Source organism: Bos mutus, chromosome 13 (genome assembly GCF_027580195.1).
Source record: "Bos mutus isolate GX-2022 chromosome 13, NWIPB_WYAK_1.1, whole genome shotgun sequence".
NCBI lineage: Eukaryota > Metazoa > Chordata > Mammalia > Artiodactyla > Bovidae > Bos > Bos mutus.
The window spans coordinates 66443243-66470872 of NC_091629.1; the positions used below are offsets into that span (position 1 = coordinate 66443243).

General features: G+C 43.0%; 1 protein-coding gene across 3 annotated transcripts in view; it reads left to right on the forward strand.

The window, feature by feature from the left end:
- The window catches only part of FAM171A1 (family with sequence similarity 171 member A1), a 134142-nt gene that overhangs the window by 92559 nt on the left and 13953 nt on the right, over positions 1 to 27630 (forward strand). For 2 of the 3 annotated variants that reach the window (XM_070381912.1, XM_070381910.1), the window contains 2 exons: positions 7333 to 7491; positions 12417 to 12593. In XM_070381912.1, coding sequence (XP_070238013.1) covers positions 7333 to 7491; positions 12417 to 12593 — 336 coding nt within the window. The remainder of the gene's footprint in view (positions 1 to 7332; positions 7492 to 12416; positions 12594 to 27630) is intronic. The other variant, XM_070381911.1, reaches the window with a different exon arrangement.

Here is a 27630-nt window from a genome sequence, read left to right on the forward strand (position 1 = left end):
TCTCCAATGCATGAAAGTGAAAAGTGAAAGTGAAGTTGCTCAGTCGTGTCTGACTCTGAGACCCCATGGACTGCAGCCCACCAGGCTCCTCCGTCCATGGGACTTTCCAGGCAAGAGTACTGGAGTGGGGTGCCATTGCCTTCTCCGTAAAGATTGTCTACACTTTGTTAATGTTTAAGTTCACCTTACTTTTTTGAGTTGTACTAGTTGTACCTTTCCTTGTCTCAGTAGAGTACAGACGTAGCAGGATAACACTAGGTGATCTTGTTTCTTGTTTTCTTACCAGCTGGAAGGAGAACCTTATGTAGATCATTTTTGGTCTTTGCAGTTCTGTTCTGAAAAACCCATATAAACTGAATTTCTAAATGTTATATTCAAATTTTTATTCTCAAACTAGTCGAGTGTAGGTGCATTTCTTTATTTTTTAAATGGAGTCAGAGAAGCAAAAAAATAAACTCTTGCCAGTCAGAAATGTAAGTGCTGTCAGCCATTTGAATTTTTGTGTTGCCTAGATCTTATGTGTCAGATTCCCCCAGAGGAAGGGGGAGATGGTGAGATGACAGTTTGGTGACAGAGCCTCACACGTATTGTGTGCATAGTTTGGGGTGATGCCCCGTTGTTTGGTTTTATGTGACACTAGAGCAAAAGATTTGAAAGAATGAAGGCCACTGGCTGAGAGATGGAGATTGGAGAAGCAGAGGTGTTCTCATTAGCAAGATTTAATGCTTCAGGTGAAGTTTTGTTTTGAAATGTTTACAACCAAATAAAATAGAATAAGCTCATGGTTAATGAGCATTTTCCTTGAACAATAAAAAGACTGCTGACGCTCACTTGTTTTCCTATCTGTAGGTAGGTATCTAAATTCAGACCACATACACCCTAAAACTGTTCTCATCAGACCAGGTGGAACTATGGAGATTGCTTTCTCTCTCTCTGTCTCTCTTGCTCTCTCTCTCACACACACGCGCACGTGTGCACATACAGGCACACATGCACACATGGTTCAAAGTAAGCACATGTTTCCAATGGAAATGACTTAGCACTCAGTTTCGTTTGGAAAGTCAGGAAAGCGGTTGTCTTATCATTGTTGCCTTTTCATACTGTTCATAGGGTTCTCAAGGCATGAATACTGACGTGGTTTGCTATTCCCTCCTCCAGTCATTGTTGACAGCGTTTTATATAGAAAGCCTGCAGCAGTTTCAAGTTAACAGTGTGGTGAAGCAGAAGGGCCAACATAGGCACCGATTAACAGAGGGCTCTTTACCACCATAGGCTGGATCCATAAATATGCTCCTTGTCACAGAATGCTTGCAAATTGCATTTTTTTCCTCCTTTTTTTAAAAATTGAAGTATAGTTGATCTACAGTGTTAAATTAGTTTCAATGTACAACATAGTGATACTCCACTTGAAGTTATTATGCAATATAATCTATATTCCCTATGCTGTATCTTATATCCTTGTACTTATTTGTTTTATACCTAGCAATTATACCTCTTAATCTCCTACCCTTATTTTGCCCCTCCCCCCTTCCCTGTCTCTACTGGAAACCACTAGTTCGTTCTGTGTATCTTGAGTCTGTTTCTGTTTTGTTATAGTCATTCATTTATTTTATTTTTTAGATTCCACATAAAAGCTGTATCATATATTTATCTATGTCTGACTTAACTTCACTCAGTATGATAATCTCCAGGTCCATCTGTGTTGTTGCAGATGGCCTCATTTCGTTCTTTTCTATGGCTGAGTAATATCCCATCATATATATGTACCACATCTTCTTCATTCTGGAGAATCACTTCTCCAGTGCTTCAGTATTCTTGCCGGGAAAATCCCTTGGACAGAGCAGCCTGACGGGCTACAGTCCTTGGGGTCGCAAAGAGTCAGACATGACTGAGTGACTGAGTATAGCACACACAGATTACTACGTGAAATAATGTGTGTACCAGAACTTTGTAAATCCTAAAGCGCTGAACTTCACCTCTCATAAGTGGAGCTGTAGTTTGAGTCTACGTTGGTCTCTGATTTGTTGCCTCCTTTATTAATTTTGGAAGTGGTGGATCCATTGAAAGTTTCCAGGTAGGGTAAGGTCATGGTCAAAGCAGAATTTGAGAATCATCAATAGATGAGGCAGGAAAGGGATGAGGCTAGAGCACAGGGAAGTTAGGAGACTTTTGTGATAGTTGAAGGCAGGGATGGTATAAGATCATGTAGGGTGGAGGCAGAATGGAAGGAAAAGACAATGCTAGAAACATTGATAAGGGAAGATGGGGCAGTCCCTTGAATGAATGTGCAGAAGAGTAGAAAGGGAAAACAATTTTGACAACCCGGAATCACACCTGGGTGTTGGGGGGAGTAGGTCTTTGTCAAGTGGGAGAGAAGGTAGTGATGGTTTTAGTGCCTGGTGGGCATCCAGGTCGAGGTGCTGAAAAGGCATGGAGCTTAGCAGAGTCCCTGGCAGGACAGGAAGGTAACTGTGAGGCTGCAGCAAGGGCGACAAGTCAGGAGAGAGTCAGGAACAGGCAGAGGCAACTGTGCTGAGCCTTCAGGATCTCTCCTCAGAAGTAGGAGGAAAAGAAAGCACTCGTAGAGCAAAGGCCTGCGACTCTGCAGAGAGCAGAGGGCAGGACCGCCACTGCCAGCAGGGAGGGCTGCTGGCGGGGGTGGGGAACAGTGCACCCCATTGTGAAGGGCTGGAGGGGTGAAGGCGAGCGAGGGTCACAGGGTTTGCAGATTATGCAGTCGTCAGTTGACATTTCCAAGGGCAGCGTGCACTGAGGGTGAAAGCCACGTCCCTGGGCATTGGGTGGAAGGAGAGGAGACTGACGGGGAGAACAGAGTGAAAGTCGTGTCTCATTGTTCTCAATGAGAAACTAAGGAATATATGTGTTGACTGGGGAAGAAAAGCCCCTAGAGAGAGACTTTTGATGAAGTCCAGAAAAACTGGTCAAATAACAAGTCTTACAATAAAACAAGCAAAGTCAGAATACTTGGGTTGACCTTGGGGGAGGGCAGGGCTAGAAAGGCAGCAGAGGTGATGGAAGAAAGGTTTTGAAGTGCAGACAGAAGTGGTTCCCTGGTGTTTTCAGTACAGTTGGGTATGAGCATTTGGGGGATGGCAGTCGAGCCCCAAGTTTGAGAAGAACAGCGGATGTTTGAAGCAGCTGCTGTGGGGAGTGTGGGGGAGGGACATCCACAGAAGAGAGACAGCCCTGTCCCCCTCCACCATCCATCCACACCCAGTCCAGTCCTTCCTGAAAAGTGTGGGAACGTAGCAGCTTTCATACATAAATTTAGGCTTAAGAACATACCATTCCCTGCCCAGCCTACACACACCCACTTTAGATTGTATTTGCACTGTGGCTTAGAATATTTCAACCCTTATACTCCTTAGATGTTTCTTTGGTCGTTTCACCAGGCAGAGGTCTTGCCTTTTCTCCTGGGAGGACTATGTTTGATCCCCCACAGGTATCAGTGCGTGCTGGTCACAGCGTGTGTCAAAGCAGCTGGACCAGCCACATCTCCTTCTAGGAAACCTGCCTCCTCATCGCCCTTCTGTGCCCCCCCCCAATACTCCTCCTGCCACCGAAAACAGACACGCATGTCTGGCCTAGGAGCAGGTTCTCCTGCACAGAAAAGGGAAGGAAGGCAGCAGGGGCAGAGAGGAGGGGAGAGATGCAGCTCCCAGGGAAATGCACGATGAGCCAGGGAGTAAGAGCAGACACGAGAGTGAGGCAGAGACAGACACACAGAGACACAGAGGCAGAGAGAAGTAGACACGCAGAGAGACAGAGACAGGAGGATTCAGAATTGGATGACCTATGATGTAACTTATATGTGGAATCTAACAAGTAATACAAATGAATCTGTTTACAAAACAGAAATAGACTCACAGACATCAAAAACAAACTTATGGTTACCAAAGGGGAAAGAGGTGGGTGGGGGTAAACTCGGAGTTTGGGATTAACAGATGCACATTACTATATATAAAATAGATAAGCGTCAAGGATTTACTATATAACAGGGAATACTATTCAATATCTTGTAAGAACCTATAATGGAAAATAACCTGAAAAAATTATATATGTATAACTCAATCACCTTTCTGTTCACCTGAAGCTATCATAATATTGTGAATCAATTGTACTTTAATTTTAAAAAATAAGGAACTGGGGCTTCCCTGGCAGTCCAGTAAGATTAAGACTCCACGTTTCCACTGCAGGGGATGTGGGTTTGATTCCTGGTCAGAGAAGTTCCACATGCTAAGAGATGTGGCCAAAAAAAAAGAAAAATGAGGAACCAATGACAAAAGGAGTCACCTATTTAAAACCCCCTCAATCTGAAAAGGATACCTTTTTAAATAGAATTTAAGGAGAACTTTTAAAAACTAAAGCATCAAATTATTAAAATTTTAAATATAAAAAAAAAAAAGAATGGAGATGAAATGCCCAGTGGCTTGAGAACTGGGAACAGCCCTGGTTGTGGTATCGGGGTCCTAGGCTGGTCCCCGTAAGGCCTGGCTGGACTGCTTTCCTGGGGCTCAGCAGGATTCCCTTTCATCTTTCAGCAGCCTCCCCTTTTCCTTGGTCTAGGCTGAGTGGGTTTCTGTTTCTTTCAGCCAAAGAAGCCTTCATAGTGACCTCAACCTGCCCATCTCAGGGGGTGTGAAGGGGCACACAGTACCCGACCCATGTTCTGAGGTAACCAGCCTGGCCTCTGCTTTCTGCCTCGACCCTCGTGAGGAAACGGCCCCTCTTTGCACCTTAACACTGCAGACACGCCCTCCCTTCATTCCTAGTAGTGAGTTTCCCATTTCTCAGTGTGTAAAACCCAGACATCAGCAATGTTGTTTAGAATGAAGAACAGTGGAGAACGGGAACCAAATCACAGAAAGTTCACTATCATTGAAAAAATAATAGTGACCTAAATGGGAGGGAAATCCAAGAAAGAGGGGATTATATGTATACTTACAGCTGATTCTCTTTGCTGCACAGCAGAAACTAACACAACATTGTAAAGCAACTCTGTGCCTTTGTGCTCAGTCGTTCAGTCGTGTCCAGCTCTTTGCAACCCCATGGACTGTAGCCTGCCAGGCTCCTCTGTCCATGGAATTTTTCAGGCAACAGTACTGGAGTGGGTGGCCATTCCCTCCTCCAGGGAATCTTTCTGACCCAGGAATCGAACCCATATCTTCTGTGGCTCCTGCATTGGCAGGCAGATTCTTTACCGCTGAGCCACCAAAGCAACAATACTCCAATAAAAATTAATTTTAAAACATTAAAAAAATAAAAGCAGCTCAAGCAGTTTGAGACCACTCCAAAAGTCATGTGTCTATCTAACAAAAAAATAAAAAAGAAAAGAAAATGGGAATAGGAGGATAAGATGTTGAAATATAGTTGAGGGTGAGGAGATGGATGAGAAAGGATTGCTTTGACCTTCAATCTCTGAGGACAGCTTAGAGAAGAAGGAAAGAGGCAGACAGAAGGTGTGGGAGGTGGATGGGAGAGGGATCCGGTGAGGCCAGTGCTCCCAGCATGCGTGGAGCACCCCCAGATCATGAGGCGCCCAAGCTCTGTGCAGACCAAGAAGGGGACAGCAAGAAGACATCACTGTGGTGTGAGATCAGAGGAAGAGGAGAGAAGGCTAAGGCAAGCTGAAAGTTAACAGACACAGCAGCAGGTATGCCAGGGTATCACAATGGCTGTGTTTTAGGGGTAAGGAAAGGACACCAGTGGTCTGGAATGGAACAGGACTGATGTGCGTGTCCACCTGGCTTCAGTGGAAACAGCCAGATTAAACAGGACCATTGCGAGCTTGGGCATCTGGCTCCCACGGGCTCCAGAGCTGGGCCAGTGTTTATGGAGGACCAGTCATTTGAGAAATGCAGTCAGTAGTTTCCAGGAGGTAAGGGTACCATCATGACCTCCTCAGTCATCCATGGTCAAGGCAGCCCACCCCGTAAGTCTGTGTTGCTGGTGAGCCCATTTGGGCTTTTGTGGCCTCACCGATCGGAAGAGACTTAGATTAGATGATCCTTGGAGCTCCAGAACTCCCTTATTGACAGCAGTTCTGGTTTTTGTTTGGTTGGTTTTCGGCCATGCTATGGCAGCTTGCAGGATCTGAATTTCCCAACCAGGGACTGAACCTGGATCTTCGGCAGTGAAAATGCCAAGTCCTAACCACTGGACCACTAGAGAATTCCCCTAGAACACTTCCTGACAGGCTTATTCCTCCCCTAAAAGTTTCTGATCCAGAGTGAAAAGGAACCTTGGTGGAGACGTGAAAGAACATGAGCCCTGGGCAGAGCTGCTGTGTCAGAACAACCACGAATTGGAAGGAGAGGGAGCAGCCAGCTGACCACAGAGAAATATGGTCTCCCTCAAGCCTGGAGCAGGTTATACAATGGCCAGAACATCAGGGCAGACCACTGTGTTTGAGGAATCACTTTATTTAACCCAGAGAGATGTGTACTTCCATCAGTAAATGCTCCCAACTCCCATCTCTGTGAGTTTTTGTCTTCATGATGTTTTTTGCTGATTGTGTGCAAACTGATTTAGTACGTTTATATCTCGTGACCCTCACTACATCATTAGATAAAAACGTGTTCGGGTTTTACAGTCAAAACAAGATCTGGAGCAAAGTCAAACTGCGGATGGTGTCACAAGGTAACTGTCTAACGGGGCTGTCGGCTCAAGCCGTCCTTCTGCACAGGGTTTCCTGGAAGGAGTGGTTCTCACATCCGTTCAAGAGGCTCATCATAAAATCTGTAACATAATAGTCAGGAGTTGGATGCACCCACCAGAGTAGACGGAAGGCCAAGAGACATTTCACTGTGGGTTCTTTGCATTTCTTGTCCAGCGGCACATCTGCCGCCTGCTCTGCTCCAGTGTGATCTATGCACTTAGACTGGATTTTGCTAGGAAGACTAAGGATGTGTTTGTAACAGTCTCAAAGGATTTCTCTTGCCTTGTGTGTTTCAAGATGTTGATTGCCATCTACTCATTTCACTTATGTAGACTCTCTTTCCCAAAACGATACCCCCACCCGTAGACCAAGACTGGGCAGTGAAAAGACTGCTCACAAATAGAGCTTTTTGTGAAAAACCTAAATAACATCCTGTGTCAAAGCAGACGTGACAATGGGCTATTATTTCTGTCCCCATAATAGCATGTTGTCACATCTCTGTGCCCCGCGTGAATGGGCCATGAGAAGGGATGTGGGGAGGAGTGGGGGCAGGGGAGCCACGCTGAAACCTTAGAGGAGCCTCTCCGGGGTTTGCATTTTCTAAAAACAGAAACTGCTTCTCCGGGAGGTAACTCAGAGGTTCATATCTGCAGGTGCCCGGCCGCAGCCTCGAGTGCACTTCCAGAGAAGAGCCCTGCGGCTGCCGGAAAACACCAGCTACAGTGACCTGACCGCCTTTCTCACGGCCGCCAGCTCCCCCTCCGAGGTGGACGGCTTTCCTTATTTGCGAGGATTAGATGGAAACGGAACAGGTAACAATCTCATCTGTCTTCTGCAGGGGGAATCTGTGTTTGCATCTTTTATAGGTGTTTGTATCTTTCTAAGTGGAGGACCAGAGGTGCAGAAGGGGGAGATCTGTCTACAAGTTCTGGTGCACTGAAACCATCATTTAAGGAATTTATTCTGCACCACTGCGGGGTTGAATTTTCATGAATTTGAAATGCTGAACCTTTCTGCTGGGACCAGTTGCCTTAAGCACCCTCTCTGAGCTCTCCTTTGGCTGCCTAAATATATTTAATTCCCAGAAGTTTTTTTCATTGAATTTTTCAAGTGTCAGATCAGAGTTGGAGGTTTTCTGTCCTGTTTTCAACCTCGCTCCACTTGCCCCTGGAACATTTTTGGTGGAGCAGCCTGCCCAGCTGTGCAGAGATGTACACCCCTACTCACCACACATTACAGCTGGAAAGGGAAGGGTGGGTGGCATTGACTCTGATTCCCAGAGGAGCACAGCAGCGCCCCCAGCCACCAGCACATGGAGCACTTCAGGGTGGGGAGACTCTGGACTGCAGGGGCTGAGTCCATCCAGCCTTTTCTCACAGCCTCCCTTTCTCTGAGCTTGCTCTTTCTGCCTTCCACTCGGCCAAGTGTTCAGGCTTTATAGTTGATTTTGAATCATCTCCTGGCAGATCTGTAAGTCCACTCAGTCATTCTCACCCTATGCCGGCAGGACTCACAGAACTCAAAGATCACAGAAACAGAAAGCCACCAGTCAGAAAACAGGTAATAATTCCTTATTGGTGAGAGACTGCCTTTTACCTCCATTTGCGCTCAAGAGAACTCCGTGCTAACGTGGTCCCCGTTCCTCCTTCTGGTGAACAAAGGGTGGTGGAGTCTCAATTCCTGAGTCATTTTCTTGTCTCCCCCTTTCTCTTTCCCCAATACTTTACATGAGTCACAACATAAACTTGAAAAACAAAGGCTGTTCTGGGTTGAATCCCATGAGGTGAGTACGTTGCTGTATTTCCCAGGGATGCTTTGATTGAATTTCGCCTAATCGTCTAGTGCTTTACAGAAACTGATCATCCTGCAAAAGCCTTTCATCCCTGCAACATATGATCCATTTTGTAGAATGTGGATAAATGCCTGGTTACAGTTCAAGGTCACCCGGTGATTTGTTACCTGTTTTTCTTCCCTCTGTGGTACCTGTTTTGAGAAATGTTTCTTCTTCCTTGAATGTTTGTGTTGATAATGATGCAATAAATTGTCAATCACCAACACCCAGAAGAGTTGCATGGTTCATCTTAAGTGAATATTGTTGGGGAAAAAAGTTGACTTTTCATTTAAATGGATAGGCCTGGGAGGGAAATAGTATTTCAGGGAATATAATAATCTGAGGCCATCATGAAACCGCCAATCCAGCCTCCGTCATAAAACCCTGAAGTTGGCGGGATGACCTCAGTCATTTTTCTGTGCTCCAATTCCAAGATGTCTTGAATAAATTATAAAACGCAAGATGACAGTAAGGCAGAGAGAAGACATAGAACAATTGATTTTAGAGGAGTTGTTTTATTTTAAAATCACTCTGTTATTTCAGAGGGAAGAGAGAAAGTCTTTGGAAGGTTATATTCAGCTTGTTTTCCACTGAAATAACTGGCCAGTTGACCTAGGAAGAATCAGGCCTCCTCCCAGGAAAGGCAGCCACCAGCGTGGTATCCACTTAGCACCCCTGCAGCCCATTAACTGGGGCTTCTCTTCTGCCCCACCTTTGCCTCCTGTTTTATAAAATGCGCCTAAGAGATTTCAACTTAGTGTGAGAGCCTGGACCACACTAATCCATGTGAGATGGCAGGTTATCAGTAGAATTCAGTGAAGTAAACAGAGACCATAAGTGTGATTGGAGAGTGACTGGCTTCCCTGGTGTGTCCTAAGGGGGGTTATTTATTCCTGCCACCACTTTGAAAGAGTTTCCAGAGCTGTAGAAATGCAGCCACGTGGAGCTTTCAGTTGCTTCCTCACTTTCTCTTCCCTGTGCATTCTCACAGCCTCATGCTTCCCCTGTGGTTGCTAAGAAAGCCCAGACCTGCTCTGTGATGTTCGCAAGGGTTTTTAAGAAATTACTTCTGCTGGCAACTAAGGGAAGACAGAGAGGAGTCAGTGATATGACTAACGTGCAAAGCTAAACAGAACTTTGGATGCTATCTGGGCAAAACCCCTTTTGTTCTAAGTGATGAGTCGGCGGCCTCCTAGCTTGGTCCTGGGGTGCTGCTTCTGCTTGTCTTTATTGGGATGTGATAGGAGTCAGGTAATATCAAGATGGAACATCAAGAAGGAGAGAGTCCTTGTATAGAGAACTCCCTGTTTTGTAAGGAGTTGCCGTCTCATAAGAAGGGCTGGAAGGTAAACAGTGTAGCCCTTCAAAGCATGAGTGCTTCCAGAATAAGAAAAATGGGGGGGTCGAGAGCCCTTTGGAAGATATGGAGTGGAAGCACTGAGAGAGGAGAGAGCCCTCAAGAAAGCAGATATAATTGCTTGCCATGTCTTTGAACAGAGAACTTTCTAAAGAATGTTAAATCTCACGCACCTGGTAGTACACATTGCTTTAAATGAATATGCTTCTTTCTTCAGTGCTGTTCTTACTTTGAATGTTTGTAGTACAGTTTGTTTCTTTCTATAGATTCATAAGAAAGCATCTAGTCCAACCTCCTTAGTTTTGCAGCTCAGAGCAACAGACCCCAGAAGAGTGAAATAACTTGGGGGAGGCCACATAATTAGTTGGTAGCAGATCTGGTTCTGGGACTAGGGCTTCCTGGGCCAGGGATGTGCAAGATTATACGAAATGAAGACTCAAAAGGGGATGAGTAGGGACAACGGGGATGCCATTTCTAAGAGTCAAGAGGCAGTGTTAAGTGGAAGGAAAGGATGGAGGGTGAGAGTGGAGTACTTTTCTGTCTACCTGCTGCTTCCGGGGTTAGACTTCCTGCCTGGCGTTTTAATGAAAGAAGCAGCCTTGGGGACTTCCCTGGTGGTCCAGTGGTTAAGACTTCATCTTCCAATGCAGGGGGTGTGGTTCGACCCCTGATCAGGGAGCTAAGATCCTACATGCCTCATGGCCAAAAAGCCAAACAAACAAACAAAGCAATTAAAAAAAAAAAACAAGCAATATTGTAACAAATTCAATAAAGACTTTTAAAATGGTCCACATCCAAAAAAAACTTTTTAATTTTTTTTTTTTTAAAGAAGCAGCATTACCTAACTGAAAACGTTATCTGTAAGTTGCTTATATAAAGTCAGGTCACTTAATCTGTCTTTAAGTCCTGTCTCATCCGGAGAGTTCAGCAGAGCCTAGAGAGATCTGGCTTGGCTTCTGTGTTGCCTTTGGGCAATGGATACATTTAGGTCCTCTGTCCACAGGATGTTGTGATAAAAAAAGATGGTGAATTCTGGGTTTTGGTTCTCTTCACCCTACAATGAAATGGTCAGGTTAAAAGATTTCAGAACTTGAATCTATGCTTCCGATGTAGACCTTTTGATAAAATCCTTATCTCCATCCCTTTTTCTTCAATGGAAAACAGAGATAGATGTGAATCATAAAAGGTAATGCTAACATTACTGCTGCTACTGCTGCTAAGTCGCTTCAGTCATGTCCGACTCTGTGCGACCCCAGAGACGGCAGCCCACTAGGCCCCCCATCCCTGGGATTCTCCAGGCAAGAACACTGGAGTGGGTTGCCATTTCCTTCTCCAATGCATGAAAGTGAGAAAATAAAGTGAAGTCGCTCAGTCGTGTCCGACTCCTAGCGACCCCATGGACTGCAACCTACCAGGCCCCTCAGTCCATGGGATTTTCCAGGCAAGAGTACTGGAGTGGGTTGCCATTGCCTTCTCCGAAGTGCTAACATTAGCTGTATAGAAATTTCTCTGCAAAGAGGTTAGCTACCACTGGTTGGTGAAACTCTCAAATTCACTAGATTGGTTTTAAATGTTTAAATTTAGTCCTAACTGGAGGTTTGCATTAACTCAGGTAGTTAATTGATAAGTAGATAGGTATATAAGGAGCTTAATAAGAAACCCAATAAATTATGTTCTAATGTAGCTTAAATTTTTCTGTCAGTGTGTTTTCATTGTATTCAAGGGAAGATTTTAAATTATGACCGAATACATTTTGTATGATATATTATATTTCACTGGAGAAAAATTCTTCTCAAATGGATCCCTTAAGTGTATAAATATAATACCGCTTTCATAAGCATTCCCCAATTTATCTGTAAAGTAGATAGTCATTAAACCATTGGCTTGGAGAAAAGGCCTCTAATGTAGAATAATTGGTATATTAAATTCCTTTTAAACAGATCAAAATAACAATGGCAACCAAAATAACTCATAAATATTTCAAGTGCAAGTTTTCAATAGTGTCCTTTTAGTAGAAGTTAATATTTTGAAGTACTCCTTGAAGAAATTCATTCTTTTTTTTTATTTTTTAAAAGCAGTCTCTGATTTAAAACATTTGGTTCCAATGTGGTGATCTGCCAAGTAATTAACATGTGTACAGGGCTCGCTTTGTAGAGAAGTTGATTTCAGGGTTTCACACACATGCCTTCTCTCCCAATACAGACAGTCCCCCTTCCATTTTGAAACTCCTTTTGAAAGCACAGGACAGTGGTTAGAATGGACAGACCTGAACTTGGATCTCAGCCCTACCACACACTAATGTCTATCATGGGCCTGTTTCCATGACTCCCATCTCTGAGCCTCAGTGTGTTTATGTGTAAAATGGGGATTTTTACCTACCTTAGGATGTCATGGTGAGGATTGTGCATATAAGATGCTGAATGCAGTCCCTGGTTTGTAGGAGGCCCAATCCTTGTAGATGTTAGCTGTTACATTTTTCTGTAAACAGTTTCTGCAGCCCCACCTGGGTCCTGTGTGTGCATGTGATGGAGACTGCCTCTTGCTTCCAGGAAACAGCACCAGGTACGACCTAACCCCTGTCACAGCCGTCAGCGTCCACTTGCTCAGCAGTGATGGAACGCCGGTGCTGGTGGATGGCCCCATTTATGTCACCGTGCCCCTGGCCACACAGAGCAGTCTGAGGCACAATGCCTATGTTACGGCGTGGCGGTTTGACCAGAAACTGGGTAAGCAAACTCCCGTGCCAATGATCGGCTAGTGGACTTCATTACTGTTCGATTTCCATTTTAAGAAGCCTGTGCTAGTCTCTTTTCCTTGAAGTTATTGAATGCTGCTGCTCACAGCACTTTACATGGCTTCTGGTGGGTAAGGCTTACACCTTTTTTTTTTTTTTCCCACACTTAAGCTAATTTGCTTAAGAATCTTTAAAGGTTATTAGACTTGAATTGCCTCTCCTAATCTTTTATCCTTTTATTCTTTAGAAGATCCCATAATCTCTCTTGGTCTTATGGTTTTCTTTTTTCTGTGTTCTGAAAAAGGAAGACAACATTGCCAATATTATACAAAAAAGAAACTAAAAATCACCTAGAGAAACCTACTAATCGTATTTTAGATTACAAGCAGACTTTGCTTTATTGCACTTTGTAGATACTGCATTTTTTACAAATTGAACATTTGTGGCAACTGTGTATTGTCAGACGATGGTAAGTATTTTTCACAATAAAGTATTTCTTAATTTAAATAGGTACATTAGCTTTTTTAGGCATAATGCTGTTTCATACTTAATTGACTAAAGTATAGTGTAACAGAACCTTTAACGCACTGGGAAACCAAAAATTCTTGTGACTCTCTTTATGTTTAATATAGTGCAATAGGCCTGGATCTGAACCCACAGTATCTTGGAGATGAGCCTGCATTTCCTTCCAGCCATTGCACTATGCATGTGTATATTGGTTATCTCTTGCGGCATAACAGCCGGCCCTAAAACTCAGCAGCTTTACACCACAGTGAACATCACCATTTCAGGGAGTCAGGATCCTGGAGTCAGGAACCCAGGCACAACTGAGCTGGGTGGTTCTGAGTCAGATCTTGAGCAAGGATGCAGTCAGGCTGTCAGCCAGCTCCTCTCAGGATCCAGCAGGGGCTACCTGTGTGCTTTCAGGTATCAGATCCTCACTGGCTGGTGGCCAGAGGCTTCAATGCCTTGCCACGTGGGCATCCCCACAGGGCCACTCACACATGACAGCGTGGTTCCACTGAGCTGTGGAGCAAGTGACCCAAGAGAAATTGACAAACAAAAAGTACAAGATTTCAGGAGGCTCGGTGGTAAAGAATCCACCTGCCAGTGCAGGAGACATGGGTTCGATCCTGGGTAGGGAAGATCTCCTGGAGAAAGGCATGGCAACCCACTCCAGTATTCTTGCCTGGGAAATCCCATGGACAGAGGAGCCTGATGGGCTATAGTCCATGGGGTCACAAAAGAGTTGGACACAACTAAACAATAACAACAGCAAACAAAGTGGCAAAGGAGCAAAATGAAAGTCACCATTAGGTGACTTAGGTCTTTTGTCATCAAAGGTCAAAGTGGCCTCTTCCTCCTTCTTTCCATATGCAGGTGGTCACAGAGCCCAGTGCTGTTCCAATGCAGGGAACACCACACAGGTGGATGGACAGCAGGAGTAGACATCATGGGCCCTCTTAGAGGCTGCCTTCCAAAAATACACATTTAACATGAAGGGGATTATATGCTATGTACTGTTCTATGCTAAGTCGCTTCAGTCGTGTCCGACTCTGTGTGACCCCATAGACAGCAGCCCACCAGGCTCCCCCATCCCTGGGATTCTCCAGGCAAGAATACTGGAGTGGGTTGCCATTTCCTTCTCCAATGTATGAAAGAGAAAAGTGAAAGTGAAGTTGCTCAGTCGTGTCCGACTCTTAGCGACCCCATGGACTGCAGCCTACCAGACTCCTCCGTCTATGGGATTTTCCAGGCAAGAGTACTGGAGTGGGAACTTGCCTTTAAAAAGCATTTGTTATCATGAACATCTTTCCCTGGTATTATTATTCCATAGCAACGGTTATTCTGCAATGTCAATATTAATATTGCATAGTATACCCTTGTATATTTATGTCATAATTCAGTTGCTCAATCTCCTACAATTAGAAAAAAAAAGTTACTATTCTTACCAGTGCTGGGATAAATGTCTTTGTAGCTAAATCTTTGTATATGGCCATGATTATTTCCTTAGGATAAAATTTTAAAAGAAGATTTGCTGACTTCAAAAAGTACAAAACTCTAACGCTTTTAATATGTATTTACGACTTTTCCTCCAGAAAGTTTTACAGTTGACATTTGTAGTAAGATTACAGGAAGGAGTACATGCTTGTGTTTAGGATTTTGACAACACAATGGACCTTATAGCCCACTGGTTTCTCAATCCCATGAAAGTAAAACTTGAAAAGACAAGTTTTCAGATAACGTAATTCAGAGTTTTAAATTGTTAGACCATGCATACAAATTCTTGGGAGATTTTTGGTATCAAATGTATTTTCAAAGACACCTAATCGTCTAGTCAAGGCTATGGTTTTTCCAGTGGTCGTGTATAGATGTGAGAGTTGGACTGTGAAGAAAGCTGAGCACCGAAGAATTGATGCTTTTGAACTGTGGTGTTGGAGAAGACTCTTGAGAGTCCCTTGGACTGCAAGGAGATCCAACCAGTCCATTCTAGAGGAGATCAGCCCTGGGATTTCTTTGGAAGGAATGATGCTAAAGCTGAAACTCCAATACTTTGGCCACCTCATGTGAAGAGTTGACTCATTGGAAAAGACTCTGATGCTGGGAGGGATTGGGGGCAGGAGGAAAAGGGGACAACAGAGGATGAGATGGCTGGATGGCATCACCTACCCGATGCACATGAGTTTGGGTGAACTCCGGGAGTTGGTGATGGACAGGGAGGCCTGGCGTGCTGTGATTCATGGGGTCGCAAAGAGTCAGACACTACTGAGCGACTGAACTGAACTGAACTGAATTCTTTGAGTAGTCAAATTCTAGTTCTATGAATTTATATTTGGAATTAAATGCTTGTTGGGCTTTCTGGAGTTTGCAGGGGATGTGGTTTGTTTTACGTTGGTTTTGTTTCATTTTCCAAACAATTACTAACAGACTGCATAGTTATTTGTGTTGAATTCCATGGCTTTACCAGATGCACCAAACTTGACATTGTTAGAAGAATCATCCTCACACATGGACATGTGGCGCTGGGTCATGTGGGCACTTTGTCATTGGTGTGCATTCTGCATGGCTTGGTGACTCTTTGAGTCACATGTTCCTGGTCAGGATGTAAGGAGTCCTGGGCTCCCATGAGAAAGCAACTTGAGGGAACCCCTGAGGAAGACAGGAGTTCTGTAGGGAGGAAAGGATGTGGATGATGAAGCAGGGACAGAAAGTAGAAGGAGAGGGGAAAGCTTGCGTTTTGCCTCCTGAAGCCCTGGATCTGCCATTTGGGAAACTCTGAGGCCCGGCCCAGGCCAACCACCTGTCCTGTTTCCTCACTTGTACAGCATGCATTTTGCCTGAGGCTCTTCGTCCCTTGTATATTCTCCTTCTCACCATTGTCCACCCAGGTTGGTTCCCCAACACGTCAAGGCAGTGCTCCAAAGTAGAGTGTGTGGTTAAGAGCAAGGACTCTGAGACACAACGGATTAGAATTTCGATTCTGCTAGCTATTGGCTATGTGATCCTGGCCAAGTTACATAACCTCTCTGGGCCATAGAATAGTACCTAATGTTATGGAGAGTGTCTTTATTTGTCAGAGTACTCCAGAGAAACAGAACCAATAGGATGTGGGTGTGTGGGTGGGTGTGTTATGTGTGTGCCTGTGTATGTGTGTCTGTGTCTCTGTGTGTCTCTGTGAGGGAGAGAGATTTCTTTTATGAAACTGGCTGATACACTTGAAGAGGCTGGCAAGTTCAAAATCTGAAGGATGGGCTGGCAGACTGGAGACCCAGAGAAACACTAAGGCTGCAATTTGAGTCCAAAAGGCCATATGCTGGCAGAATTTCCCCTTGCCTGGGGGAGGTCCACGTTTTTCTTAAGGCCTTCAACTAGTTAGATGAGGCCCACCTACAGGAAGCATAATCTACTCAATCAGTGGATTTAAATCTACTGAATTAAATGTTAATTTCATCTTAAAAATACCTTCACAGCAACCTCCAGGTGTGTTTGATCAAATATCTGAGTGCTGTGACCTAATTAATTTGACGTATCAAGTTAACCTCCCCAGGGAATAATGAGTTAATATTTGTAAGAAGCTTAGTTCAGTGCCTGGTACATAGTACACCTTAAGAGTTTATTCAGTAAACAAAGATAAGGGTTTCTTTAGCACTCTGCAGAAGGGTTTCTTGAACCATGACGTCCAGACCACTTCTTTCCAGATTCTTGTTAGCTCAGTTTTTATTTATTTACATATTTGGCTGTGTTGGGTCTTAGTTACAGCATGAAGGATTCTTGTTGTGTCATGTGGGATTTTTCACTGTGGCACACAGACTCTGGTTGCAGCACACGGGCTCAGTAGCTAGGGGCACGGGCTCAGTAGTTGCTCCACAGCATGTGGGATCCTAGTTCCCTGACCAGAGATTGAACCCGCATCCTCTGCATTGCAAGGCAGGTTCTCAACCACTGGACCACCGGGGAAGTCCTAGTTAGCCCAGATTTCTTGAAGGATTGTTGTCCACATGCTGCTCCCACTTCTCACTCACTTCAATCCTGCTTCTGTCTCCCAGTCTCCTGAAACCACAGTCGTGATACTCAGAAGCAGCTGCCTGATTGTGGAATCAAGTGACCTCTTCATCCCGTTTATGTCTCTGAAGCATTAGAGGGTTTCTTTTCTCTAGACAGGAAGGCCCACCTCCCTTGGCTCTCTGACTCAGTGTCCCCCAGGGCCCTCCTCTCCTGCCATATGGGCTCTGCCCTGGGCCCAGCTCCTAATTCACTTTATATGCAGTCACTGGGGCTGTATCCTCTGACTTCTCATACTCGCACAGCCACCCATCCACCTAAGTCTGCTCTCTGATCTGTGTTCCTGACTGTCTATTAGACATCTGCCTTTAGATATCCTTCAGGAAACTCAGATTCATGTGCCTGTAACAGACAGGCATGCTTCTGCCTTTATGCCTATTCATTTCTGTGTTTCCTCTCTTTGTTAAGGGTACCACACACCAGTAGTTACCCCACATTTATTCTTTTTTTAAATATTTATTTATTTGGCTGTTCCAGGTCTTAGTTGCAGCAGGCAGAATCTTCTTTGCAGCATGTGGGATCTAGCTCCCTGACCAGGCATCAAACCAGGCCCCCCTGCATTGAGAGCCCAGAGGGACGTTCACCCCCGCTCATTTATTCTTTTGCTTCATCTCCCTGCACCACTGGCAGCCATGTCTGGTCCTTTGCAAGATCGTGCTGATGTCAGATCAGCGTTTCTTCAACCTACCTTCTCATCTCCTTCATTAACCTCTGTCTGGGTACAGACTCTGCCTTCTTTCTGACCAGTTCCTGTAGCTGTCTACCTGTCTGCCACTCTCCTTCCCTCTACCAGGGCTTCTGGGTTGCCACCGGGCTGTCTGTCAGAACCACAGACCCTTTGCCCTGTTAGAGCATCTCAGAGCTACTCATCATGAGGCTGTCCACACTCAGCACGGCACACAGATGTCTTCAGAGCTGTCCCCACCCAGCTCTCCAGCTCACTTTCGGCCACTGTCTCCTGCACACCCTCCACTGCTCCCACACCCAATTGTGTGCTCTTCCCTGGATGTACCTGGTCCCCCTCATCACTTGTCACACTGCATGATTGCACGAGCAGAATCTCTCCTCTCAAATTACCTTCTCCATCCTCCGACCAATAATTTGGTCCCTCCTAAGCATGTTGTCCATTTAGCGGTGGCACTAGAAGTCTGTAAGAACATGGCCTTACAGTGTCTCAGTCATTATCCGTGTCCTCATTGAGTCTTCCTTATCTCTGAATCCTCATGATCCAGAACAGTCCCTGGCACTTGCAAGGCACCCAGCTAAAATGTTTGCTGAATGATTGAATCAGATGAGGAGCATTTAGATATTTTAAGATTTAGAGCAGTTTAAGATATTATAACATTGGTAAAAGATGATTCTATACATAGAATTTACCTTTACGTATCTATATATCTATATCTGTATATGTTTAGACCTGTATCTATATGTTTAAAGAACGATGCTTTGAGTGGTTGTCTGGAGAGAGAACAGTTGTATTGCATTTTCTCCACCCTAGAGCTTCTATCCCTGCTGCTGTGCTTCTTCTACTCCTTCCTGCCTCTTCATTTTTGAATGGATATATTTGAATATAGATAAATAAGGTGGGGGTATAAAAGGCTGTATTCCTAATACAGTGATGCTTTCGCTAGGGAGTCATACACAGATTCATCATAACAATATGGCACAGGTCTGTAGAAGCAGCATCCTTGCTCTCATTAGTTTATTTTGTATACAGATCACAAAGATCAAAAGCTTATTTAAATTTTTTTTGTTTGATGTCTGTGGTAGACTGGAAAATTGCCCCCTCCCCCAAAAAGCTCCACATCCTAACCCCTGGACTCTGTGAATATGACTTGATATGGTACAAGGACTTTGCCAATGTGATTCAGTTGAGAATCTTGAGATGGAGAAATTCTGCTGGATTATCCTCATGGATCCACTGTAATCACAACAGTCCTTATAAGCAAGATGCAGGAGGAATCAGAGATGGTGACATAATGATGGAAGCAGAAATTGGAGGGATGCGCTTTGAAAAGGAGAATGGGACCTCAAGCCAAGGAACAGAAGCAGCCATGAGAAGCTGGAAACAAGAAACTGAAACGGATTCTTCCGTCAGTCTCCAGAAAGAACCAGCCCTACTGATCCTCTGACTTAAGCCCAGTGAAACTGATTTCAGGCTTCTGATCTCTAGATATAAGAGAATACCCACTTGTGTCGTTTTAAGCCCCTGAGTTTGTGGTTGTTTATTACAGGAGCAAAAGGAAATTAATACACTGTAGAAATCAGTGAAAACAAAGAAATGTGCATTGTCATGAAGCCTCTAAAAAGTAAGTTATCCAATTCTCTACTTCCTCTCTGGAAATATTCTCGATGGCGTTGAGCCTTCTGTCATTGAGAATCTTCATTGTATGGTTGATCTAGTTCCACTTAAATGGTCTTTTTCACTTAGCCCATACAGTGAAAATTGTAACTGTCGAATTCCAGGCTCCAACAGATTGTTTGAAAAGGCAACATTTGGAAAGTCATTCAAAAGTGATCAAATGAATTAGAACAAGTTTTCTGAAAACTTTGTCTTTAAAGTTTTGGATGGACATTTCAAAGAAATCATATGTTCTTTAACTTACTAAGCTCAACAGAAGCCTACATATTTCATAAGGGTGTTTCTACTATTATATATAATCCATAATGTCATTATTTAAGTAGAAATTAAATTATTGCAGTTAAATGAAAAGTTCCAAGAATATTATAAGATCAGGGGAAAAAAATAGGAACACATCTTAAGCATGTAGCACTATTTATAATTATCTACTATTTATGATTGATTCAAATGCAATTAGCATTTCAAACCAGTTTAACACTTTAATTGATATACTTTTCAGGTAAATCAAAGTACTTGAATTTCAAAGTGTTTAACAGCCAGAACTAGTAACTTGTGAATCCATTAAGAATTTCTCATTTAAATAAGGGTCAACAAACTATGGCCTGAAAGCTTAGAATGGTTTTTACACTTTTAAATGTTTGAAGAAAGAATCAGAAGAGGAGCATCTAATGACATATGAAAATTATATGAAATCTAAGCATCCCTGAATGAAATTCTATTGAGTGCTATGGACTGAATGTTTGTGTTCTCCCCAGATTCATATGTTAGAATCCTAATGCCCAAAGTGATGATGGTATTAGCCTTTGGAGGTCATGAGGGCGCAGCCCCCATGAATGGGATTAGTCACCTTATGAAAAGGGCCCCAGAGGGCTCCCTTGGCCTTTCCACATGTGAGGACACGGCATGTGAGGACACAATGAAAAGGCACCTCTGTGAACCAATGAAACCAGCTCTCACCAGAGCTGAATCAGCCAGCACCTTGATCTTGGACTTGGCATCCTCCAGAATGAAGAAGTGCGTTTCTGTTGTTTATAAGCCATCCAGTTAATTTTGTTACAGCAGCCCAAGTGGAGTAAGACATTAGAACACAACCATGCTATCTTTGTTCATGTTAGGTCTGTGAGAGCTTTTCCTGCACCAACAGAGCTGTTCCCACAAAGTGAAAAATATTTGCTATCTGGACTGTTACAGAAAAAGTTTGTGACACCTGATCTAAGATGCATTCCATAGGGGAGCTCTGACCACTTATTATTAAAATGCAAGTGTATTCTCCATCTGCAGGGCCAAACAGGGTGCCTGATTCAGTCAGTATGTACTTCCTGTTATCCAGGCAGCCTTCCAGCACTTTACCCTGAATGACAGCCGATGCTTAGTGATAACACCTTGGTTATAGGGCAATATACATTTTAATGCTAATTCAATTACTTCCATTCCTGACTGCTGGATAACTGAAAGTTTACTCATGAGAGAAACGTAGAGGTACCTACTTTCTTTTTTTTTTAGATTCCACATATAAGTGATATAATATGATAATTTGTCTTTGTCTCACTTACTTGACCTTAGTATGATAATCTCTAGATCCTTCCATGTTGGTGCAAATGGCATTATTTCATTCTTTTTTATGGCCGAATAATATTCTGTTGTATTTGAACCACATCTTTATCCATTCATCTGTTGTTGGGCATCTGGGTTGCTTCCAAGTCTTGGCTATTGTGAATCGTGCTGCAGTGAACATTGGGGTCCATATTTTTTTCGAATTTTGGTTTTCTCTGGATATATGTCCAGGAGTAAGAATGCTGGATCATGGGGTAGCTCTATTTTTAGTTTTTTAAGGAACCTCCATACTGTTCTCTATAGTGGCTGCACCAACTTACATTTCCACCAAGAGTGTGGGAGGGTTCCCTTTTCTCCACATGCTCTCTGGCATATATTAGAGATACTCCCTTCCCAATACCATTAGAGTGGATTCGATTTGGTGCTACTGTTTTTCACAGTTTTCTTTTTCTTGAATGACAGTTGGTTTTTTTTGGTTTTTTATTTTGTTTTGGAACAGGCAAAGAATTTCCCATTAAAAAAATTATCATCTCCATATTTTAACCCACATGTTCAAACAAGGGTGACCTAATAGATAAATGGTCTCCTAGAACAGAAGTAAAGCTGGGTTTTGCTTAAAATGTTACAACAGTATGAATTGGTTGATAGTGGTGTGGACTCTCAGGAAAAAAGATTTTTTTTAAAAGCCTGACTTGCACACATTAGAGTCAAAACTTTTGCCGCATTTCCTGGCAGTGCCGATCTTGCTGCAGCTGCCCTGTTAAAATGCCATTTGATTTACGGTACAAGGTGGGGCCTCTATTCAGTGATGTACGTCTTTTCCTTTGACGAATTAGCAGATTTCTTTAACCCGTGATCTTCTGATGATGCTGTCTCTTTTGCAAAGCAGTATAGTGCCAGGACCTGGGGCCTGAGTATGCAAGTGTGTCTGAGGGGATGGGATACAGCAACCTCATCAGGAATGTGCAGGGGCCAGTTTGACCTTTGAAAGAAGCTGCTTTTCTTCCCCAGTAGGACAAATGCAGTTTTGTCGGTCATGGTGAATGCATCTTAGCCAAGGCTTTCGGGACAGTAAAAGATGGTGTGCTGGCTTGTTTTTATAGCATTTCCTCTCTTTAGCTCGTAACTGGGACAGCAGATGGCTGCCCCATGTCCCAGGTGGTCAGACTGCAATCTGATTCGATGCCCTGGGGAACGGTCCCTTATGAATAAGCAAACCAGGTCAGTGGTTTGAATTGAAAGTGACCGACTGACCTTGCGTGGCTGAGAAATCATGATTTAAGATCCTCTCTATGATAAGTTGCTGCTGTTTCATAATAACTTGGGTTACTTGGTTTGAATACTTTCATTCTAATGAGGTGACAAAAATCAAAGCAGATTCCAAGTGAAGCTACATTGCAGAATCCAGTTTTAACTGCCTTCCCAGAACGCAGCCTGCAGAGCGGTGTGCGTTGCTATAGAAATGCTGGTTACTGAACCAGCTTCTTATCATGTATGGCGCATACGTATCAGGCATTCAGCGATACTCGCTCATAATTGGCCGGTAGTGGGTTCGTCTCTGCATAGATGGTGAGCTTTACTGTTGATGCTGTTGCTCATCGAACTAGCCCTTTTAGGTAAGTCATGGCCAGCCTATCCCTGACAATGGAGCTTGATTTAAAGTACAGATCTAGGATTTTGTTACATTTCATTGTTTCTCAAGGGGAGAAAAGGATGGGAGTTCTTAAAACACTATATTCTATTTGTCACTTAAAGAAAATGAAAATATTACTGGTGTGTCTTTTTCTGTATATACCGTGAGCCATGCCTCTTACATAGCAGGTGACAAATTGCCAGACAGGTGTAGTGACTAAATGACAAGAATGAGCCATAGGGCATTGTGTGGGCAAAAGTTAGAACAAAAGAAAGGAATTCATGTTTCTAAAAGTTAAGTATGTATTTACATCTGTGATGTTAACTTTAGAACCATGCATATCATCTTTATAATTTTTTTTCCCAAAATGACCAGACTCAATAGTTAAGGGAATTAAACAAAGAAAGAAGCAAACTTACCTGCTGAAGTACAATGTCAGTATATCCTTGAGAAAGATCACCTGAAATGGGTCTTCTCACAATGAAGGTGATCTCTTAGAAACAAAGAAATAATTCTCAGGAAAAGAGTCTCTGTATTCTCAGATATAATGTGCACATGTGTAAAACTGAGTTACTTTGCTGTGCAGCAGAGATTGGCACAACATTGTGGATCCACTGTACTTCAGTTTTTAAAAATTGTCCATACCAGTGAATCAGGCTTCCCTTAGATATATAGTGTGGTGGGGGGGAGATTATTTACCTGCAGAGAAAGCTAATTGAAGTGAAATAACAGAAAAGAACTGTTAAAAGTGTAGGACTTAATCTGGATAAATTTTGCCAGTCCAGCAAAAACTTGGGCCAGAGACCTCAGCTGCCAGGTGGCCAGCAAAATGTGCCCTGCTTTTGAGACACAGATTGGTGTCTTTTGGCTGCTCCAGATCATCAGCATCACAGTTGGGGTGTTCTACTCCTGTTGCCCGAGTGGAACGGAGTCTGGCCATGGAACACATGCACTGCCCACAGGGAGACCGAATGCTGAGTGATCTCAGAACATGGACATTTGTTTCCTGATGTTGCCTAGCAACTCAAAAAACACTCTTGTACTATCAGTCCATTCCTAAAAATTGTTAAGCCTTTTGTGTTTGTAGCCAGCCCCCCCAACTACAACAAGAAAATGAGACAGTTTAGAAAACAATACCATCACTTTAGCTAAAATATAGCCATATATAGCTCAGGTCCACTTTGTTTCAAAATCCTATCCTTAGAGACTTAATTTTCCTAAAGGGTCCATTTATATAGGAGAACTTTTCATGCTGGTGTTGAATGGAAACAATTTTTGGCAAGTTTTACAAATGATGGCTGCCCACTTTGTGGCCTCAGAGTGTATATAGATCAGTATGTTCCTCCTGAAAGAAAATGTCTTAAGTTGTAGTCAACTCTTAATTACCACTTATAAAATAATTACTTTGTGGATTATCTATGGCAGGTGTGTATTCTCCCTACTACCTGAGATCCTCAGAACCTTCTTGCTTTGCTGTCCTTTGGCCTGGATTTGAAGCACTGCATCTATTATTAATATACTCGTTCTGAGATTGGCCTGGGTGAAAAATAATTAGGAAGGCAAAGCTGCCATCATTTATTTTAAAACCAAGTATTTTTTAAAAAATAGTTTCAGTTTTCAGTGATCTCCACTGAAATGAGAAATTAAGAGGTAAAATTCTTTTTCATAGGTCAGGATGTTGCACTGGTTGTATAGCATTTGGCAAGAGTGTATCGAATACAGGCAGGCTGTAGCCCAGCAATTGAGACAGCTTGGATGTAAACACTGGCTCCTGTGGATCTTGAGCAAGTCCATTAATCTCTCAGGGCCTCAGTTTTCTCATCTGTAAAATGGGAATAATAGTTATCATTTCCCATCTCATAAAATTGTTGAGAATGGAGAACCCTTACAGTGGTGCGTAGTACTGGGTAAAGTGTTCTGTAAGTATTAATAATTATTATAATCATCATTGTTCTAATTCAGCCCATATTTAGTTTGTGTGTTTTGTGTAAAGCATGATATAAGGGAGACAGACAAGATGTACAAGTACAGTGAAGCCTTAGTATCTTTAAATTGAATACCCAGGACTTCCCTGGTGGTCCAGTGGTTAAGAATCCACCTGCCAGTGCAGGAGACATGGGTTCGATCCCTGCATTACAACTTGCCATTTCATATAAGCAGTTTGAAATATACCTAAATTGGAGGGGAAGAAATATAGGACCATTTGGGGTAAGTTGTTTGGTTTTTCTTTCATTGTCTACTCATTCTCAGCTGAGCTCATTCATTAGTAAAACAGGTAGGACCATAAATCAACATTTTTCATCACTGTTTTCATAGCAACCCTACATTCTTTCTTAATCAGAAAGAAGCTGAAATCCAGCACAGGGAAGTACCTGGTACACATGTATGTTATCCTAGGAATGGAGAAGGGGAGATTCAAAACACAATTTCCTTCAAGCTTTAAATCCTCTTCCTGTTCTAGAATATCAGATTTTGGTGCATTCCTCCTTCTATGCCAAGACTTAATGTGGCTTAACAGAATAATGGACTGGATCTGGGGATGCAGAGCAACTATCCATTCCCAGATATTTTGTTTGGCCCATACAGTTGATTTGGGGGCATTTATTTGTTTGTTTTGTTTTAATTTGCTGCCAACATTTAAATATTGAAAGATTTCCTGGGGAATTCTGTTCTTGGCTTCTCTTTTTAAAAAAATGAACAATTCACTCATTACAGCAAATAGATAGTGAACATCTTTGTGCCAGACTTTACTCAATTCTAGGCTTTTGGTGAGAAAAAATGCAGCCATGAAATTAAAAGATGCTTACTCCTTGGAAGAAAAGTTATGACCAACCTAGACAGCATATTAAAAAGCAGAGGCATTACTTTGCCAGCAAAGGTCTGTCTAGTCAAGGCTATGGTTTTTCCAGTAGTTATGTATAGATGTGAGAGTTGGACTGTAAAGAAAGCTGAGCACTGAAGAATTGATGCTTTTGAGCTGTGGTATTGGAGAAGACTCTTGAGAGTCCCTTGACTGAAAGTAGATCCAACCAGCCAATCCTAAAGGAAATCAGTCCTGAATATTCATTAGAAGGACTGATGCTGAACTGAAACTCCAATACTTTGGCCACCTGATGCAAAGCTCATTGGAAAAGACCCTGATGCTGGGAAAGATTGAAAACTGGAGGAGAAGGGGACAACAGAGAATGGGATGGTTGGATGGCATCACCAGCTCAATGGACATGAGTTTGAGTAAACTCCAGGAGTTAGTGATGGACAGGGAGGCCTGGCATGTTGCAGTCCACGGGGTCATAAAGAGTCAGAGATGATTGAGTGACTGAACTGAACTGAATGACAAAACAAGTCAAGGAAGGCACCTGTAATTATGAAGTTTTTGTTCTGAATGGAGGAGACAATGAACCAGTTTACTTTGTTGGCATTAAGTAAGTGCTGTAGGACAATTTAATTTAAGCAGGGTGATGTCAGGGAGAATGATTGGCCGGACAGAGGCTTTGGAGGAGTGCTATTTGAGCTGAGATGCCAGGACACATAGGAACCTAACATGGGACTGTCTTGGGGGGCAAGAACATTCTGGGCAGAAAAAAATGGTCAACACAGAGGTCACCAGATTGGAACCAATTTGGCCACACCTACAGCAACCAGTTCACTCAGAGGCACTAAGCCTTCATGCACTGCAGCCTATGGAGTGAACTCAGATGTGTGTCAACTTCCAATCGGACGTCTGACAAGTGACTAGATTATTCATGAAATATATTAGAAATATTTCTGAAGTTGCTTCACGTACTGGCCACCCAGCTGATGCACCCCGGCAACACTGTAGGAAATGGTTCTAGGGTTTTCTGAAAGATTCACCACACCCACAAAAGTACAAATAATGTGGAGCTTTGCTACTCAGAGAGTGATCCTTGGACAGGGGGTATATTCAAACTCCAAAATCTCACGATTTGCTCCAAGACCCACTGAATCAGACTCTGCATTTGAACAAAATCTCCACTATACCAACCTCTTGAACAAAGCGCTGGTTGGGAGCATCTTACCACATCTGTCCAGATGCTTGTCGCCTCACTCTCTTCTGCCACCCTTCGTTTTGAATGAGTCTTCTAATGCTGAAGATAAGTGGCCATGCCTCCTAAATCCTGGACTGTGTACCTCACCTAGCCCCATCTGACATGTAATTGCAAGATGAATGTTGGATTTAGTGGGTAATGAACAAAATTTCTCCCCATATGGGCTTAATTAGCCTCCACTCTGATACTACTTTCTGGGAATTTATATATACCTATTGTAAATTGAAAATTCTCTCATTAAATTTTACTAATGCTATTATGCATGCTAATACTTCTGGCTACCTATTTAAGGCATACACTTTGTCTAGCCCTCCCTGCCAGAAGCTTTACAGTTTCCCATTACTGCCGTCTCCTAAAATTTGTTTCAGCAAGCCTTGTGATCACTCAGCTAAAGTTTAAAGGAGAAAAAAAAAAATCAGTTGCTTGGATCAAATTTATTTTTAAGAATCTATTCCTCAAAATATGCCCTAAAAATACCCAGGGAACATGTTATAGCTGAATACAGATGCCCTTCTTGTTTTAATTTCTAATTATTCATTATACCTGTGATTTTATGCTTTGAACAGAAGGTCGTTGGTTATAGTGAGTTACCGTTAATTTTATTCTTCTTTAAACCGGTCCAAAATGTACTTGCCTGAAGCTACAGGAATCCAACCATCTGTATATGACTTTCACTCTTCAGTTCCATTGCTCTCAACTAGCATGGTTAGATGATTTACCACCAGGTAAATAAATACTTTGCAGTGTAATTGACAAGGAATGTATCCTCCTCACAGAGTTCATGGAAAAATAATTCTAAGAAAGGGAACATACTATTCAAAGGCATAGACTTTAATTTGGAAAAAAGAAG